Source organism: Eschrichtius robustus, chromosome 20 (assembly GCF_028021215.1).
Source record: "Eschrichtius robustus isolate mEscRob2 chromosome 20, mEscRob2.pri, whole genome shotgun sequence".
NCBI lineage: Eukaryota > Metazoa > Chordata > Mammalia > Artiodactyla > Eschrichtiidae > Eschrichtius > Eschrichtius robustus.
The window spans coordinates 6,506,066-6,523,657 of record NC_090843.1 but is presented as its reverse complement, the minus strand read 5'-3'; the positions used below and the strand labels follow the sequence as shown (position 1 = coordinate 6,523,657).

Below are 17,592 nucleotides of genomic sequence, written 5' to 3'. Positions count from 1 at the left end.
TAGTTGTGGCTCACGGGCTTAGCTGCTCTGCGGCATGTGGGATCTTCCCGGACCAGGGCTTGAACCCGTGTCCCCTGCCTTGGCAGGCGGATTCTTAACCACTGCGCTGCCAGGGAGGTCCCAAGTTTTAATTTTTTTGGAGAACCTCCATACTGTTATCCACAGCAGCTGCACCATTCCACATTCCTACCAACAGTGCACAGGGGAGCACTCCGTCTGCCGCTCCATAGGGATAAGCATGAATGACAGCCTCAGACACACGCCTGTTCCCGGCAAAGGCTTGAAACGCGGCCGATTCTGGGAGCACAGCCGCTGCATGGAAGTGAACAGTAGCGGAGGCCCATGGGCGGGGAGCTGGGGTCGGCCTGCCCAGCCCTCCCAGGCTGGCCCGGGTGTTCAGCGGACAAATGAGATGCTGCAAAGAAAGCTGGAAAGGCGCCTCCCAGGCGCCCAGGCCCAGAGAAGCACCCCGTGCAGGTGAGGAGTTTAGGAAGAGAATGCAGCAAGGACCCCTGCGAAGCTGGGAGAAGTGGCCCGCCACACAACACCCGCCCCAAGCCCATGTGATGGCACAGAGGTGCCCAGCCGGGGCTCTGGGTTACACACTCCTGGCTCTGACACTCTGTTACCGACCAGGGTTCTTGGCCTTACCCAACCAGTAGAAATTGATTAGAGGTCAGACAAGAAATTCAGGCCAGGCTTTACTGGGGCCCCTGCTGCAGCAGGAGAGAGCGAAAACAGGTAACAGCTTCCCTTGCTCGCTCCCTGAAGACGGGGGAGAGCTGGTTCCTTATACGGGGTGAGGGTGGGGGTGTGTCCGGGGGTCCGGCTGGAAGGGTGGCTGAGGTGGTCTGCCCACCCCACGGGTGGTGCTGTGTGCAGGGGGCGTGTGCAGTGCCCTGCTTTTGCTCCTGACACGGTTTTTGCTCCCAGCCCCTCAGAAGTGGCGGTCGGGTTTTTGGGGGTCTTTTTGTCCAGAATTTGCCCCAACTGCACATGCACGCAGTTATTTTTAGTCCCCTATAGTTTCTTTGTATTTTGTTGCTTGAGGAGACGTGTGTCCAGGTGTAAGCACTGCAGCAAAGGGCCCCAGGTCCAGCCTGTCTCAAGCAGGGTAGCAAAGGGCCCCAGGTCCCAGCCTGTCTCAAGCACTGCAGCAAAGGGTCCCAGGTCCCAGCCTGTCTCAAGCACTGCAGCAAAGGGCCCCAGGTCCAGCCTGTCTCAGCTCCAACTAAGTCCTTACTCTCTCTCTGCACCTCTGTTCTTTTATTTACAAAATGACCTCATAAGGTTATTATGAGGTTTAACAATTAATGAATACTTGGGACAGTCCTTGGTACACTGGAGATACTCAATAAATGCCACTCATTATCAGCAACCTTAGAAGCGATGACCTTTAAAGGGAACTTTGGAGACTCGAGCAGAAAGGCCTGTCCTTGGTCCCCAAGAGCAGCAAGGTCACCCGCCGGAGAGGCCCTGTGACATGCATTCAATAGCCCTGTCTTTCAATCCTTCATACTGAAACCTGCTCTGGAGCCCTCCCCGCGCATAACGCAGCCAGAAGGTGCTGTCAGGTACCCTCGTCATTCCCAAAGTTGAGGAAGTTGGAGACAGTGTGCATTTTAGTACCAGTGGTTTATTTCTCCCCCAGGTGAGGGCACACATGTATCAAGCAGAGGTGTGCCCACATGGTCCCTTCAGGAACCACCCAAGGGATTCTAGTTTAGTTTACATGCATTAAAAACAACTCTAGTCGCCAACGACGAGTGTTAAGAAGCATCACCCTGATGTCGCCAAGTCCTGTCTGCACGTGACAGGGCCTCACGAAGGTGGGTTCGTGGTGCACGTATGTACAGGTGAATGGGGGGAGACAGAGTCCCGGCGGCCCCGTGGCCCCGCTGTCGTGGAGGCTTGGCTGGGGGCTGAGAACCACTCTGCTGTCAGTGTTCTGACCAGAAGGCGGCGCTTCCAAAATGGAAATGGAGCCCTTGTCCACAGCCACACTACCCGGCGCCCCTGCTTCGGCGTGCAGGGCTGCGGAGGCTCCCGGGCCATGCACTCTTCGTCGGCAGGAGGTTGGAAGCACCAAAGACCCTAACCCTGGATCCTCAGCGGGAAGGACGGTGGGTCATTATTTCCTCCTGGTCTACAAGCTCCCAGCAGGTGTAGGTCAGGGGCTGGGGGACAATGGGGTGGGGACGGGATGGTGGGAGAGGTAGGGAAAACACCTGTCTTCACATCAAGACACAGTCAGCCCATTCTGCTAAAACCTTTTATGACAAACTTTCCTGAAGACAAAAGGGAGGGGAGAGTTGACCTGGGCATTCAGCCAGTCTCCTGGACCAGACTCTGTTCATGTTCAGACTTGCCTCTTAGAGACTTTGTTCTCTCACAATGCCTCCCTCGGGGTGGGATGGACCCACATCCCCATCAATCAGCATCTTGGGACAGGATGTCTCACTGATCTTTATTTTGGTAGACAAATCAGGTGGGAGGGATGAACCCCACATCTGTAGTAAAAACCGGCTGTGCTGTGAGTTTCAATTCTTTGGATAATCAAAAATCTTTAAAACACTGGCAAAAAAGAGTTAGAATTGCTTTCAGAGTGTCTGTGAATACCTGAGACTGTCCCTATCTGCAGTGAGCAAACTCACAGCAGCGATTCTGGAATGGAGGTGAGGCGACAGAGGGTTGCAGAAAGACAGGCCCACCCCTGCCACCTGGAAGCCCACCAGGCACGAGGCTCTGGTCCCCCAGCCTCCTATGCAGAGCCTGCCAATGCCTTCCCCTGGTGGCACAGGAAGAGTCCACCTGGCCCCGGGAGACTGCTTTGGACAGTGTCGGGTCTCATCAGGGATGTCATCTCCTGATCAGCCCTTCCACCTTTACCTGTGGGGAAATGGCACCCATATGAGCAGCCAGGAGGAGGCACAGTCCAGGAAAGGGGACCCTCAAGCCTGACCCGGTCCCTCCTCACTGTCATTCACCACCTGGTGAGGGTGGGATGCAGGGGCAAACTGAACCAGGCTCCCAGCTTAGGGACGGCCAAGCACCTGGAGGGCATTTCCGGTGTGGAGGGGAGGTCAAAGGAGGGAGAGGCTGGTCCAAGTCATGGGTCTTCTGTCTGCCTGGGAATCTCAGCCAACCCCAGGCCGATTCTCCCTGAATCTCAGCCACTCCCTTGCACCAGCAGGAGCCTTCCAATCCTGTAGGTCCACTCACAGTCTCTAGATGCCTTTGGTTTCTATGAAAGAAACACGCTTGCATTTGCCTTAGTTAAAAACCAAAACGGATCAAGGAGGCAGGAACTCCCGAAAGTGTGTTAGGCTGGAAACTCATTCCCATAGGGCCTCAGGTGTTCATCTGCCACGGACAGGTAGGTGGCCCTCATGCTGGGAGAGTACTGTGGGAGAGAGGGGAGGGGACAGTCAGAACAGGGTCACACATCACCCGTTAAACCAGACACCGCACTAGCAAAAATGCTGGAACTTCTGAGGAAGTGCGAGCTGGGCCAGCCACAGCGGCCGGGCACCAAGTTTCAATGTCAAGGCCTCGTGGGCCTTATCAGAGGATAGTCGAGTGGCCCGGGCAGGCTTCGTGTTTGCCAATGCTGTCAACCCTGGGGCCATCAGGACATCTGGGTCCCAGCCTCAAACTCAAGATGCACACGCCGACCAGCCACCGTAATGCACCAGTGTGCTTAGGAGCCCGCCTAGCGGGCAGGCTGAGGGCACAGGCCCACTGACTCAGAGAGCTCAAATCCCAGCTGTGCACCTTGCTCATCCCATGACCTCGGCGGAGGTTCTCCAGTCACTCCAGGCCTCCGTTTCCCCACCTGCACGATGGACCTAAGAGCACTCAGCTTTTCCACTGAAAGGATGGAATGATATGAAGCAGGCAAGACCCCTAACACAGGGGTTCTCAAACTTGGCTGTGCATCAGAGACACTGCGGGGGCGGGGGTGGGTCTAAAAGCATCCTGAAACCTAGGCCACACCCACCAGTACTTTTTTTTATGTGATAAAACACACATAACATAAAATTAAGCCTTTTGAAGTGCCACCACCAGCACTGGCAAGTGACCCATTCGGTTCCTCCTTGACCAACGGGGCATCGAGTAGTGCAAAAGCAAATCCCTCCATAAAGCTGGGAGAGTCATGCTGTGGGCTACACCTGCATGCAGGTGGGTACATATCTCCTGGGTCCTGGGACCCTGCCTAAGACAAGTGAGGAGGTGGAGAGCAAATCGAGCAGCTCAGTATCTGCTACTACTAGATAAAAGTGACGATGTCTGAATCAGCTTAATAGCAGGTGCTCAATAAATGTTATCACCATTATTGCTTATTATCATCATTATTACTAGCTGTGTAGCTCTTAGCAATTCACATTAACCCTCTTAGACTCAGTGTCCTAGTTCGTAAAACAAGCTTGACACTACTGGAATGATCTAAGATCGTCAGGGTGATTATATTACAAGATAAATTCATTTAAATTCGCTGGCAAACTGCTCATTAAATGTTAGGACAGGAGAGATAAGTTGTTTTCTCCTTTTGATGTGAGAAAAATGAGACTATAATTATCTTACAGAAAAAAAAAATAAATTAAGTGCCACCAATATTTTTTTGTAAGTTCTTCCAAGTGCAGCCAAGTTGGAGAAACACAAAGTTTAAGCGTTCATTCACAGGAGATGTTAGCCAGCCTCTGCTCGGAAGTAGAGATGCGGCTTCTTAGGTTAGCACATCTCACATCACACGTAGGACCTGAGATTCTGCATTTCTAACAAGCTCCAGGTGCTGCTGGGCGGCTAACTCCAAGTAGCAATGCTCCACAGGACCCTGACTGTCTCCTAGCGCCAGGGATGTTTCCGGGGTCCAGGTCTAGGCCGTTCACGCCAGAGATGGACGAAGGCTTCCAGCTGGGGGGCAGGGAGTAGGGGCCTGAGACTCCTTAACCCAGTGGGTCTCAACCAGGGGCAATTTTGCCCCTGCCCAGGGGACATCTGGTTAATGTCTGGAGGCATTTTCAGTTGTCATGGCTGGGGGCTATGGAGTGGGGGTGCTACTGGCATCACGTGGGTGGAGGCCAGGGACGCAGCTAAACCTCCGGCAGCGCACAGGACAGCTCCCGTGACACGCAAGGACCTGGCTCAAGTGTTGGTACGCCGAGTGAGGAAGCCTGCCCCTGAGCAGGCTTCAGGCTTTACCTGGGAACAGGTCAGAAATGCAAACCCCCGAGCCCCGCCCCAGATATCCAGCGGCCTGTGTTGTCACGAGTCCTCCAGGTGATGGATGTTCAAGAGTGAGACCCTCCTCCTTGAAGCAGTATTTTCCAAACTTGCTTGATGACGAGGTTCACCCGGGCTACGTCTGCAGTGAAGTCCCTGGCCTGGTATTTTTAAACAAGTGCCTGGGTCATTTTTGTCCATCGGGCCCAGGATACGGTGCCTGGAAAGACAGGAGGTGATTCCTAGAAAGCAGAGCTAAGGGAAAACACATTTCTAGCCGACGAGGGAAGAGTCTGTAGGTTCCGACGGCCTGGCTTGATATCACCCACCTTAGTGAAATCCCCAGTGCCCCAGAGATGGAGCTGGCAGGGGGAGGGATTTTCCGTACACCGAATGCACTGGGTACTGATGAATAATATTTAGAGCAGGTGCAGGGGGAGAGTGGGGAGCGGTCAGCTGTGTCCTCTTTATCGGGGCTCACGTCCGTATCCTCCACGCTGTGGCTTCCTTGGTCAGCAGGCTCAGCTGTCTCTTCATGCCTCTTGCATGTTAGGAGGGGAGGGGGGTCATCTCTGGGGCAGGTTGAGCTGGGTAGGGCAGGGCAGTCAACTCTGCCAAAGCAACTGGAGTTTCTGGGCTGGTCTCCATTATAGCGGGGGAAGGTTTAGTCTGTCCTTGTCCTTGCAAATAAGGTCAGTTCTTGATTATCTCTGCTAATGTCAGGGAGAGTGGCCTGGATCTTTCAAAACAGAAGGTAATCCGAAATTCATTTTTATTTGGCATCCCAGTGCCTCGAGTAATTTATTTTTCACAGCGGCGGACCTCCCCTAATTATGTTGTACTGAGATTAATATTAAAATCAATCTGCATTCCTGGGGCCACAGCAGCTGGCGGGAGGAAAAAAGGAACCCAAGAGGCTTCTGGTTTAGAGAGAAGCCAGCTTGGGATTTCAAAGGTGCCAACTCTGGAAGCAGGCTTGGACCAGCCGCTCTCCCTGCCTCAGGCCCCCAGGGAGCAAGGGCAAGGCCTGGGTCTAGTGCTGTTTGTAAAAGGACAGCAGGGAGGCGCTCTGGGCAAAACCCAGCAAGGTGGGGAGAGCCAGAGGGTCCGTCTGGGCACGACACTGTACACATTTGGGGCCGATCATCCTGCGTGGTGGGCGGTGTCCTGGGCTCAGCAGCACCCCTGGCCTCCACCCACTAGATGCCAGTACCAGCGACCCCCCCAGGTGTGACAACCAAAGATGCCTCAAGACATGGCCAAACGTCCCCTGGGGGAGCAAACTCCCTCCTGGGTGAGACCCAGTGCTCCAAGGTAAGGCTCAAATATCACCTCCTTAGACCCCGAAGGAGCAATTTCTCCCTCTAGGTCCTAAAGCACCGTATGGCACTTGTTACAACAGCTTTCTGAGTCTCTCCCCCCCACCCCCCCCACCGCCCCTGCAGACTATCCACGTCCTGAAGATGGGGGCTGGGTCCCCATCTCTCTTTCCGGGTCCAGCACTGTGGTTTTCCCCAGGAGCACTCGCTGGATTCCCTGAGTGCACGTGAACATCGTGGTTCTCAGGGCCAAGGTCTATTTCATTAGTCCCCCGTCCTTGGGGCTCCAGGGCTCCTAGTTCACCAACTGGACGCCTCCTTCCAAACTACCTGGATGGGGCAGGTGAAACACCTCGCCCAGGCCAGTGAAGGCAGGGGCTCCTTCCCCGACAGACCCCTGGCTCAAGAATGCAGACTTCAACCTGGTCTTAGAGCCCCCTCTTTCTTACAAAGGCCACGCCTCCGTGGAGGAGGTGGGGTGGGAGGAAGCTTGAGTGACAGCAGAAGGAGAGGGTAAAATAAATAGGCGGCTCAGTCTTACGGCACTTACTGCGTCACACAAACATGCTTTTGTTAAGGGTCAGTTTCTCCAATGCTCCAACCACCTATGTGGTGTGCTATTACATCCCCATTCTACAGATGGGGAAACTGAGGCACAGAAAGGTAAAGTACTCGCCCAAAGCCACAGAGGTCATAAGCAATGAGCTGGCGTTGGAACCCAGGCATTTGGTACTGGAGTCTGTTTTTTTTTCTCTTTTGGCCGTGCCACGATGCTTGCAGGATCTTAGGTCCCCGACCAGGGATGGAACCTGGGCCACGGCAGTGAAAGAGTGGAGTCTGTGTTTTTGAACCTCAGCTGTCTCTATTTGCAGCTCTGTCTCAGCCAGTAGTATGAGGCGACCCTCATACTTCTCCAGGGGCAGACAGCCGGCACACCCCTCACACCCTGATGTTGTGTCTAGGTCCCCTGGCTGGGGTGGAGGGCGGGTGGGAAGTGCGGACCCCACTTGGGCACAGCCTGGGGACGTCAGGAGCTGCGGGGAGGACTTGGGGCAGGCAGGTCTGGTATTAGCCCTCCCAGACCTGGCACCACAGGGGCCCCTGATCCTCTAGCCCAGGGTGTCAAGGTAAACGTAAATCTAAAACGAAAGAATTTCCCCGGTGCAAAAAGGGAAAGAAATGCTTCTTTGAGCAGCATTTCCTTTAGAAAGCTGATCATCATAAATTACTCCTCTGTCCCTTTGAGAGGTGTATAAACCTTTTAAAGGCCAACGAAGGCTCTCAGCAGTTTTACAATCCAGGAACGTTTTCTTCCGGGGCTGGGAGCCATCTCTGAAATGGTAGCATCAGGAAGACTGTCCCCCATCTCCCTGGCAGTTAGTGAGCCCTGATGGCCACACAATTACCAGGTGGATTTAGGATGAACCAGTGTGACAAATGGTGCTGCTGAGTCCTATTGTTGGCGGACAGGAACCATTTATCTTGAGGACAGGTATGGAATGCGGTGCATCTACCTGCCTGGCTGTGTAGGATGAGCTCCGTCTTTACAATCCCCTTAGCAGATAGCCTGCGATGTGCATGGCAGTCTGGTTTAATGCTTATCTGGTAACAAGACTGTTTCATTCTTTTCTACCTCTGTGGCGGGGAGTCACTGGGTCCGCAGGAGGTTTTTTTCTTCAATTATTCCCCCCTCCCCACAAGGGCAGTGCCTTTGCCCCGGGAGCCCAGGTTACCGTGGGCGGAGGGGAGCCTCTTCCAATAAGCGGCACATTCTCGTAGCGTGGGTTCCCACCGAAGAGCACAGCTTGGTTCCTGCAGGGCCGAAAGGAGCGGGGAGTGCTCAGGCTGGGGAGGCCGGGTCGGGGGGGTGTCTGCTCAGATTTCTACAGGAGGGTCCCGGGGGTGTGCAGATGGGAGACGGAAAAGGACCACGGATAGACGGGAGGGAGTGAGGGCAGGAAGACAGGGAGGCCTGGGGAGAAGGAGCAGATGGGGTGATGGCGCCAGGAGCAGTGTGGCCTGGAGAAATGCAGCTTCTCGGGCCTTCAACCTGCCCTGCAAGCTTGAGGCGAAAGACCTGACACCTGCAGGGGCTCTTCCTCCAGCACTAGATGCTCCCCGGGGGCCTTCCCACCTGGCATCCTGGCTGCAGTGAGGGGACCGCGCTGGCCTCAGATGCCTCCTCCCCACCCGGCTCTCTGGACCCAAACGTGCTGCCCGCAGATCCAGCCCGATGTGTCGGGGGAGGTACCGGGGAGGCCCTGGGAGCCCTGCCGTACATGTACTCCGAGATGGGGGCATTGGAGATAGTCTGGGCCGGGGGCTGCAGGCTGGTCTGGCTGCCCAGGCCGCTGCTGTAGCTGCAGAAGCTGCGAAGCTGCCCGCGAGGGGGGTTGTGGGCGGCGATGCGCCGGGCCTGGGGGTTGAAGGGGTCATCGTCGATGTCGTCGTAGTCTCTATCCCTGGAATGACACGTAGGATATGGCCAGCTGTGAGGGGCGAGGCAGGCTCCAGGCAGTGGGGTCCCGGCCCGCTTCCCAATCTTTCCTCCCAAGACTCTCCCTCTGGCCACAGGTGTCTCCTTGAGGTTCTTTGGTATTATTCTGCTCCATTCCCAACTGCACATCCACCTCCTCCAGGCAGTCCACCATGCTGACCACAGGCACACGGACCCTCCCTACCCTGCTTCCTTTTCTGATCTACTCTCAAGACACTGAAATACCATCTTGTCTCTGTCTATCTCCTCAGTGAGACTATAGGCACCCTGGTGCTACAATGTGTCCTTCTGGCATTCTGAGGCACCCCTCCCAGCAGCAGCATCACGCCACAAAGTCCTGCAGAGGAAGAGGCGATAAGCAAAGGATGCCAGGCTGTGGCATGACGCTGTCACCATCCTTGGCCCTGCTCCTGCCTTGGCCCCCTCCAACCTCCTTTTGGGGTTCTTTCTGGACTTCCAGGGACGCTTGGGCAGAAAACCAGCCAGCCTGTTGGGGCTGAATGCCTGGTCCCCCTGCTGCCCTTCTCCATCCCAGGTTATCAGCTCTCGGTTCAGTCACAGAGCTGAGCCTCCCGCCTCCTCCCCCAGGAAGCCGCCCAGGCAGCCCACCTGGTGGCAAAGTGCTTCCAGGCCCCTGGCCCCATGCAGATCATGGTGGAGAAGGCGAGGGCGGCCAGGAGGGAGAAGAGGCCGAGGTACAGCAGGCCCTTGAGGCCGTCGTAGCAGATGCCAGTGAGGGCGTCCAGGTAGTCCTGGCGGAGGAAGAGGGACACATAGCTGGAGGGGGAGTGGGACACAGCCTGGGGTCTGAGCTGGTCTCTGAAAGCCCCTCTCCCCCAGCCTGGACTCGGGATCTCTGCCCCTCCCCCATCCCAAGCACCTTGAATAGCCACTCAGGGTCCACGCTCGGGACCCCAACACCATGGGGCTTCTCGGGTTCTCTCTACAAGCCTTTGCTGAATACCTACTGTGTGCTGGGCTCTGAACAGGACAGATGAGCTTGCGGGGTGGGGGAGCCAGGGGGCCGGGGGCATTTAATCTGAGGCCAGGATGGCAAGGAGTGGAGTGTGCCTTGAGCACCTGAGGCAAAGCAGACAAGCTTGGTGTGTTCAGGAAAGAGGAAAAAGGCCATCAGGGGACGGGCGAGATGGCACCAGGTCATGCTGGGCCTCGCAGGACAGGCGAGGAGTTTGAATTTTACACAAGGTGATGGGAAGCCATGGGCAGGTTTGGGGATGGGAGGGATATGATCCCATTCGTTTTTAAAAGACCGCTCTGGCTCCCTGGCTGCCATATGTGAAAGGTAAGGGGGCAGGAGAAAGTGGGGACCGGTTGGGAGGTCACGGTTGTCACCCAGGGGAGCGGGAGGGCGCTCGGACCAAGGTGGGAGCTGTGGAGGGAGAGAGAAGTGGACGGAGCAGGATATATCGGAGAGTATAGTCGTGAGGACTTGCTGAGGGATTGGATGTGGAAGGGGAGGGAGGGTACTGGGGCGGCTCCCATGTTCTCAGCTCTGAAGTCAGACTGCTGGGGTCGGAAACCCAAGCCCTTGAACTGATAGCTCTGGGATCTTCGGTAAGCTACTTTTTAGGTATACATATAGATAGATAGATAGGTAGCTAGATACATCTGTCTATCTATCTATCCATCTATCCATCCACATACACAGACACACACACACACACATGTTGCTTATCTATAAAATTTCCCATGAAATAACATGTATCTCACAGTAAAACTGTGAGGACTCAATGACATGTTGGATATAAACTGCACAGAACAAGGCTGAACACAGAACCAAGGACTCAGTAAATGGCAGTTGTGAACATTATTACTAATATTTGCTCGAAATCCACATGGGATGTGAAAGCCATCGACATGCACTGGCTTTCTGCTTTGGGGGAGAGAGGGCCTCACATACTCCCAGTGTGTTCCCTGCACGATCGTCCGATATTCCAAACTCCTAGAGATGACCCTGGCAATGAGAATGGGATGTCCACTTGCAATTCAGGAATTGGTCAGGTGGACCACATGGCTGGGAGTCTGGGCAATGGGGAACAGCCTCCCTCATACAGCTCAGGGTCCCCCAGCGTTCTGGAGGTAAACGGATACAACTCTCCTACCTGCACCCCCTGGTACCTTTCACTGAGGCTCCTGGCTCAGCTACTGGAGAGAATCCAGAAGCCAGGCACCTCTTCTACCCCATTTCCTGAGCCTGAAGGGAGCCCAGGCAATCACTCTCCCAGCCTCGGCAGCCTTCTCTCTGGGAAGATGTGGCCTGCTGGGGTGTCCCACTCCCCCGCCTTCCACCCGCGCCCCCAGGGCCACCCCGGCACCTTGTGCAGCCCCCGGCAATCCAACATGGCCATCAGCTGGTGGAGGCTGGACTCGGATGAATTCAACAGGAGCTGGATTCTGAGCAGATCTTTCTGAAGCCAGAAGAAAGAAAGAGGCGAACATGCAGACAGACGGAGAGGCAGAGCATGAGCGCTGGGGGCAGGGCTTGTGGATAAAACCGCAAACCGCGACTTGTGCAGAGAGGACTTTAAAGCCAAAGGAAGCGGCTAGACTGCCGGGAGGGGACACTTTCTTTCCATAACCTGGTCTTCGAAGCCCGGCCCTGTGGGAGGTGGCCGGCCACCTTACCTCTGCCGTGGGGAAGAGCGGGACCGCAAACTGCAGCAGTCCCGTCACCTGGATCTGCATGCTGCTCAGCGAGCGCTGGAAGACGGTCAGTGCCTGGGCCAGGAGAGACCGAGGTCCCGCGTGAGCTTGATTCCCAGGAGCCCCCGCAGCTGCCTGATTCCCCGGCAGCCCCTCCCCCGTCTGCAGCCGCAGTTGCTGCCCGCATCCTGGCCCTTCCTGCTTACAGGAGGTCTTCCCCTCAGCCCTCAGGCTTCTTGAGAGCCGCACCATTCTCTTGCTTCCTGCTACTCTAAATGTCCTGCTGGGACAGCCTTGGGGGTGGTGGGGGGGCTTGTGAGAAACGCAGAATCTTGGGCCCCAACCCAGATCTACTGCACAACCTCTGCCTGGTAACCAGCATCCAGGGTGACGGATGGGCAAGCCCGCTGACCAAGAGCACTGTCCCCTGCAGAGGACCCCAAAGAAGCAAAGAACACCCAGCCACTGCCACCTTATTGGTCAGTGCTGGGGCTTGGGGTCAAGAGGGAGCGAGCTGACCACCGAGGGGGCTGGGGGCAGGGTGAGGGCTGGGCTGGGCGGGCCGTACCTGCTGGAAGGGGCTGCTTGTACTCTGACTGCAATACAGGTAATAACGGGTCACCTCTGCAAGGCAAAGACACTGGGTCAGGCAGGCGCTCACATGTGACCAGGTGCTCATCCATCCTCAGCGGCCAAGCCGGTACCAGAGCTCCCAAGGGAGGTAGCTTCTAAGAAATGACCCAGCGGTCCAGCTGGACCTGAAGTACAGGGGTGGGAGGCACTGGGTGACTACAGTGCTGAAAGGGGTAAGTAGAGGCACAGTCTGGCTGACCACGGGCCTGGACTGAGCATCCTGAGTGGCTCTGACCACAGAGGCCCGAGAGCTTGTTACCTGTGCGGAGCTGGCCCTCCGTGATGTTCAGGATGAAGGCGTCGGGAGCCGCGCAGAAGTCGCCGGTGCCCTGAGCCGGGGAGAGATGGGAGGGGTGGAGGAAAGTCACACACCGGGGCCCTGGGAGGAACCGGGTGCCCTTGGCCCCAGGCACGGGGACCCCGCAGCTCAGACCTCGGTGGGCAAGAACAGTCAACAGCCATCCTCCCTGCGCTCGAATCCTGGCTCTGCCCCTGCCCAGCTCTGTAACTTTACAGACAAATGCCTTATCCTGTGTCTCAGCGGCCTCGTCAGTCACATGGAGAGAAAAACGCTATTCGCCTAATGAATTAATCTACATAAAGTACTCAGAAAAGTGGCCAACAGCAGGCACTACCGTTAACTCTTATTTCCAAATGCCTCTTCTGGGATGGACCTGGGTCAAGGGTTAGCTGCGGAATGAGTTCTGGAGAGTTATTTGCACCATGGCCTCGTTTGCTCATCTCTATTTTATTTTTTGTCTCGCTGTTACCAAGTCCACCCCTGCTCTGGGGCTGTCCATCTACGAAGCCTCCCTCAGAATCTCTTTCTAAAGAACTACATTGGTGCTGAATCCATCTTTGAGCTTTTGGGTGCAGGTCCTGTCATGATGAGATGGGGGACCAGGAAGAGCACGGGGCTGAGAGGACACGGGTTCCAGGCTCTGCCACTGCCGCGCTGGGGGACTGGGACACGGCAGTGCGGCCTGGCTAGGTGACCACCAAGGGCCCACAGGGCTGAGTGGAAGCACGTCTGGGCCCTGGAAGAGGCAGCGGCAAGGAGGCCATCCTCTGAGCCAGGCCCTCCCCAGATCTGGCCTGGGGGGGTGCAGTGGGACACTGGGTAGAGGGCGGACGTCCACCTTGCAGAACAGCCAGGGGAAGCTGAGGTCCTCTGGCCCATTCCCAGGGGCACCCCTGCTCCAGTGCGTGCTCTCCAAGCCGGGGACTCCTCTCCACGGCCCTTTCCTGCCCGTGCCCTGTCCTCCTTCGGGAAGGGCTGCCTCAGGGGGCAATGCTGGAGTGTCACTCATTCATTCACCGAGTTGACAAATATTTATTGAGTGCCTACTAGGTGCCACACGATGTTCTAGGCATGAGACACAGTGGCAAGCTGCACTATGGCACTTACGGTCTAGAAAGTGTGTGCCTGGGTGGGACTGGGGAATCAAATGCCCCTCCAGATACAGAGCTCCCACAGAGCCACATCTGTACACGCACACATGCACACATATACACGCTCACACAGCCACATGCCTCAGGACCCTGGGAGAACCGTTTTATACTCAAATCACTAGGGTCCATCATCAGACTGGTTTATTATTATAAATCGGAGCTGCTGCACCAGCGGGCCCAGGGGTGCAATCCTCACCCCCGTTACAGGAGTGGCAGAGAGAGGGGAGCCAGAGCCAAGCAGGGGGATGGGGAGGCCTTGGGAAACATGAAGAGCGAGGCCGCCATCTTGGTCTGGGTCACCCCCGACAAGTTTGGGATCCAAAGAACAGGAGGCCGCTGGCAGAGGCTCCACCAGGGATGCGCCCCTCACCCCCCCTCCTCAGGCCGGGCCTGCTCTTCAGACCCTCAGTGAGGATTCAGCCTTCCTATCGGTGAAGACAAGGGCCCGTATGTGCGTGTGCACGCATGTGCTTTCTTCACGCAACGGGGATGGGGATGGGGGGCGGGTGCGCCGAGCACAGTGGAAGTCACCCTGTGACCCTCCTAGAAAGGGAGTAAATGTGCAGTGAAGCAATGGACCCTTACTATGTGCCTCCCAGGGGTCAACCAACCCATCTCGTCCCAACAACAACCCTTCAAGGAGATTGCTGTTCTCCCCATTTTACACAAGAGGAGACAAGGAGACCAGAGGCCTGGGGAACTTCAGTTATGTTCCCAGGGCCCCCTGCTGGGGAGGGGGGGAGGGGATGAGGACCCAGCCAGGGGGCTTCCAGAGGCCAGGCTCCTTGGGCTTGGAGCATATAATTGTAACATTTACCTAGTTATTTGCTTTTGTATTTGTTCAAAGTATTGGCTATTTTTATAAAATTCTCTGGAAGTTTTTCCTTTATTGATTGGAAGCAGATTATCTTTTGCACTATTAAAATAAGCTTATTATATGAAATATTTAAAAAAAAGAACCCTCACTGGGTTAGGGCCCAGTGAGGTGGGCCCGCCGTCCCTCCGTGGCCAATTCCCAGGGAGACCTCGGCTCAGTCAGTGGTGCCCTGTGGCCAAAGCACCTGGGTGACCCTTTCCGCCTTCCTCTCCCGGAATCCACTTCTCCCCCTTCCTTCTCCTTGGGCGCCTTCTCTCCTCTCTGCCACTCACCCTTCACCTCTGCCTTACACTCCTGACTGCACAGGGGGTGGTCGAGCAGATAAGGCTCAGCTCCCCAGCTCCCAGCTCCCTCCCCATCACATTCTTAGGGGCAGTGCTCCTGTCTCATGGAGGCCCTTTTCGGGGGACGGGGAAGGCAGGGGGTGTGGCCACCCCTGCAGTGGGAAGGCAGTGCTGGAGCTCTGGTCCCACAGATCTCAAAAACAAAAACACCCCCAAAAACAACAGGCTCAGAGAGCAGGGGCAGTGGCCACACAAAAGCTCCCCACAATAGCCTTTGCGGGGCCTCGCTCCTTCTCCCCCCATTTCCTATTAAAATGCAGCAGGATGTGCAGCCCCATCAAAGCCCCATTCACTCCCTCGCCCTCTCTCTCTCTCACACAAGGGCCTGACTAATCGAATCAGGGAAATGGCCTTTCTCTCCAGCTCCCTGGTATCCCGGGGCTCTCAGCTGGGAGCTGAAGTCCCCGCTGGGAAGGAGCTGTCTCCCAAAAGGCAGCCCGCGGTGGCCAGCTGGAGGCCATCGCTGCTTTGAGAAGGCAGACGGGGGAAGGGCCCACCATATGCAAGCTTCTCTGCGCCCACGCTTGTCCCTGGAGGAGAGGCTGTCGCCAGGCAGCTGTGCGAGGGGCTCCGGCCAGCAGCCGCTCCCCCCAGACCATGTACAGCCTGCCCAGCTCCAGATGACGGCAGGATGCATTTGAGCGTGACCTGCGCTCTCCTCTGCTCTTGCCCGTATCTGGAGCGGCCTCAGCCCTGGGGATGTAGGCTCCTGCCTTTCGCCTGTCCAGTGCGCCCTCCTGCCCAAAGCGGACACTGAATGGGGGGAGGGGAGACAAAACAGGAGATGCCCACCTTCTCCCACTTCCGGACAAGCTTTGCCCAAAGCTACTCTGAGCCAAGCTGCACCAGGGTCTACTCATTCTGGGGGCCTCATGGATGCAAAGTGGTCAAGGCCAGAGCCACCAGCCAGCCCTCAAGTCACTGGGCCAGGCACGCATTTGGGTAGAGGGGTTCCAGTGAGCCATTGTCTTTTCTCCCCAGGTTGAAAGGGCAGAACGGATGCAGGTCATGGGGTTACTTTGTGGCCCTTAAGTCAGCTAGGGGTTCCCTGAAATCCCTTGGTACATCCTGCCCCCTGTGCCACACACACACACACACACACACACACACACACACACACACACACCCCGTGCACCGCCATGTACCGATTCACATGGGACTGCAATGATCTGCCCACATGTCTTTCTTCTGCGGGCTGCGACTTAGTCAGGAGCAAACATCACGCCCTCCTGTTTCTGCATCCCCAGGCCCCCTCACCACTGAGTGCCACACAGCCAAACATCAGCTGAACGAACGAACGAACGAACGAATGAATGAATGACACGCACACAGCTTCTCTAGAGCACTAGGTCTATTAAAGACCAAACATACTTGCATAGGAAGCTTCCCCCTTACACTCCTGACCCACCTTGTGTGTGTGTGTGTGTGCGCGCGCGCTTGGTTTTGTTTTTTTCACATCTCGAGGCACCCCATCAGGAAACATACACCACTGCGTTTTAGATGGTGTGTGTGAGTCCAAGGGCAAGGGGACGGAAAGCAGGTAAAACGCCACCTTCCCCGTTCCTGACACTGGGGAAGCCAGGCCCAGGAGTGTGCTTCGGAAGCTGGAGGGCTCCTCCAGCCTGAGGTTCAAACCCCGCCCACACCCACCAGACCTGGTTAGCTCTTTATACCCAGAGAGAAGGCACCTGGTCATCTGTGCCCGTCCTCACAAGCCGTGGCTGGGAATGGGCCAGCGGGGTGGGAAAGGGATCAGGCTTCAGGGGTCTCATCTTGGCTCTGCCCCCAAATGCCTCGCGACCCTGGGCGAGCCCCTTCCTTTCCCCGGGCCTGTGTCCCCCTCTGAAGGGGGAGGGGGCTGGCACAGATGAGCCCAGCCCCTTTAGTCCTGAGACTCTGGGGTTCTAGGTTAGGGAATGAGACTGGCAGGTGGCCCTGCCCCGGGGACGCTGGACGGGACACATCGATGCACCACCAGACAGACGGTCCACCTGGTCAGACCACCCAGCACCCCCAGGCCCCCCAACTCACCACTGCCGCAGCAGTGTCAGCGGCCAGGGACGTCCAGCTGAGGAGCAGGGCCAGCACCCCACAGCACAGCACCCTAGGAGAGAGGCAGCTGCCGGTGGGATCCAGGCCAAGGCCGGCAGGCGGGGGACCCCGTGATGGCTGTCACCCCGCCAACCTTCAGCGCCCTTCCTCTCGGCTACGATCTTGTCCCCCCGACCCCCAGACTCTTGCGGTGGCCCTGAGGGCAGCCTCAGCCCCTGCCCTGACATCGCCCCGCTGACTGCCGGCAGAGGGATAGGGACCGATGCCTGGGGCACAGGTCCCTGAGCCGAAGAGACACGGCACTGAGGGCGCAAGCTGAGGCGGCGAGTGGCTCTAACGCCTCAGCTGCTCAACAGTCAGGCCCAGGAGGGTGGGGACACGTGGGAGAAAGCCTGGAGCTGGCTTGGTGTCCAGATGGTGAGTCGGCGGCTGCTGCCCCCACGACATCCTCCCAGCCCTGCCAGGCCCTCATCTCTCTCATGGTGGCACTGTCACCCCACACCCTTGGCCAGCTCCTGTCCCAGGCCCAGA

General features: G+C 56.7%; 1 protein-coding gene and 1 non-coding gene across 5 annotated transcripts in view; one reads left to right on the top strand and one right to left on the bottom strand.

Annotated features, from left to right (window-relative positions):
* Window positions 1-1,616: 1,616 nt before the first annotated feature.
* The window catches only part of TTYH2 (tweety family member 2), a 38,990-nt gene continuing 23,014 nt past the window's right edge, over window positions 1,617-17,592 (bottom strand). The window contains exons 6-14 of one of the 4 annotated variants that reach the window (XM_068529712.1): window positions 17,041-17,113; window positions 12,596-12,665; window positions 12,272-12,327; window positions 11,686-11,778; window positions 11,376-11,468; window positions 9,649-9,791; window positions 8,822-9,004; window positions 8,276-8,354; window positions 1,617-3,403 (exon numbers count right to left, since the gene is read on the bottom strand). In XM_068529712.1, the coding sequence (XP_068385813.1) occupies window positions 3,323-3,403; window positions 8,276-8,354; window positions 8,822-9,004; window positions 9,649-9,791; window positions 11,376-11,468; window positions 11,686-11,778; window positions 12,272-12,327; window positions 12,596-12,665; window positions 17,041-17,113 (871 nt within the window). In that variant the 3' untranslated portion in view covers window positions 1,617-3,322. The other 3 variants (XM_068529714.1, XM_068529713.1, XM_068529715.1) reach the window with 3 other exon arrangements.
* LOC137755669 (small nucleolar RNA SNORA35) lies at window positions 4,066-4,194 on the top strand. Its single transcript, XR_011072062.1, has one exon. It is a non-coding gene; the product is annotated as a small nucleolar RNA SNORA35 (small nucleolar RNA).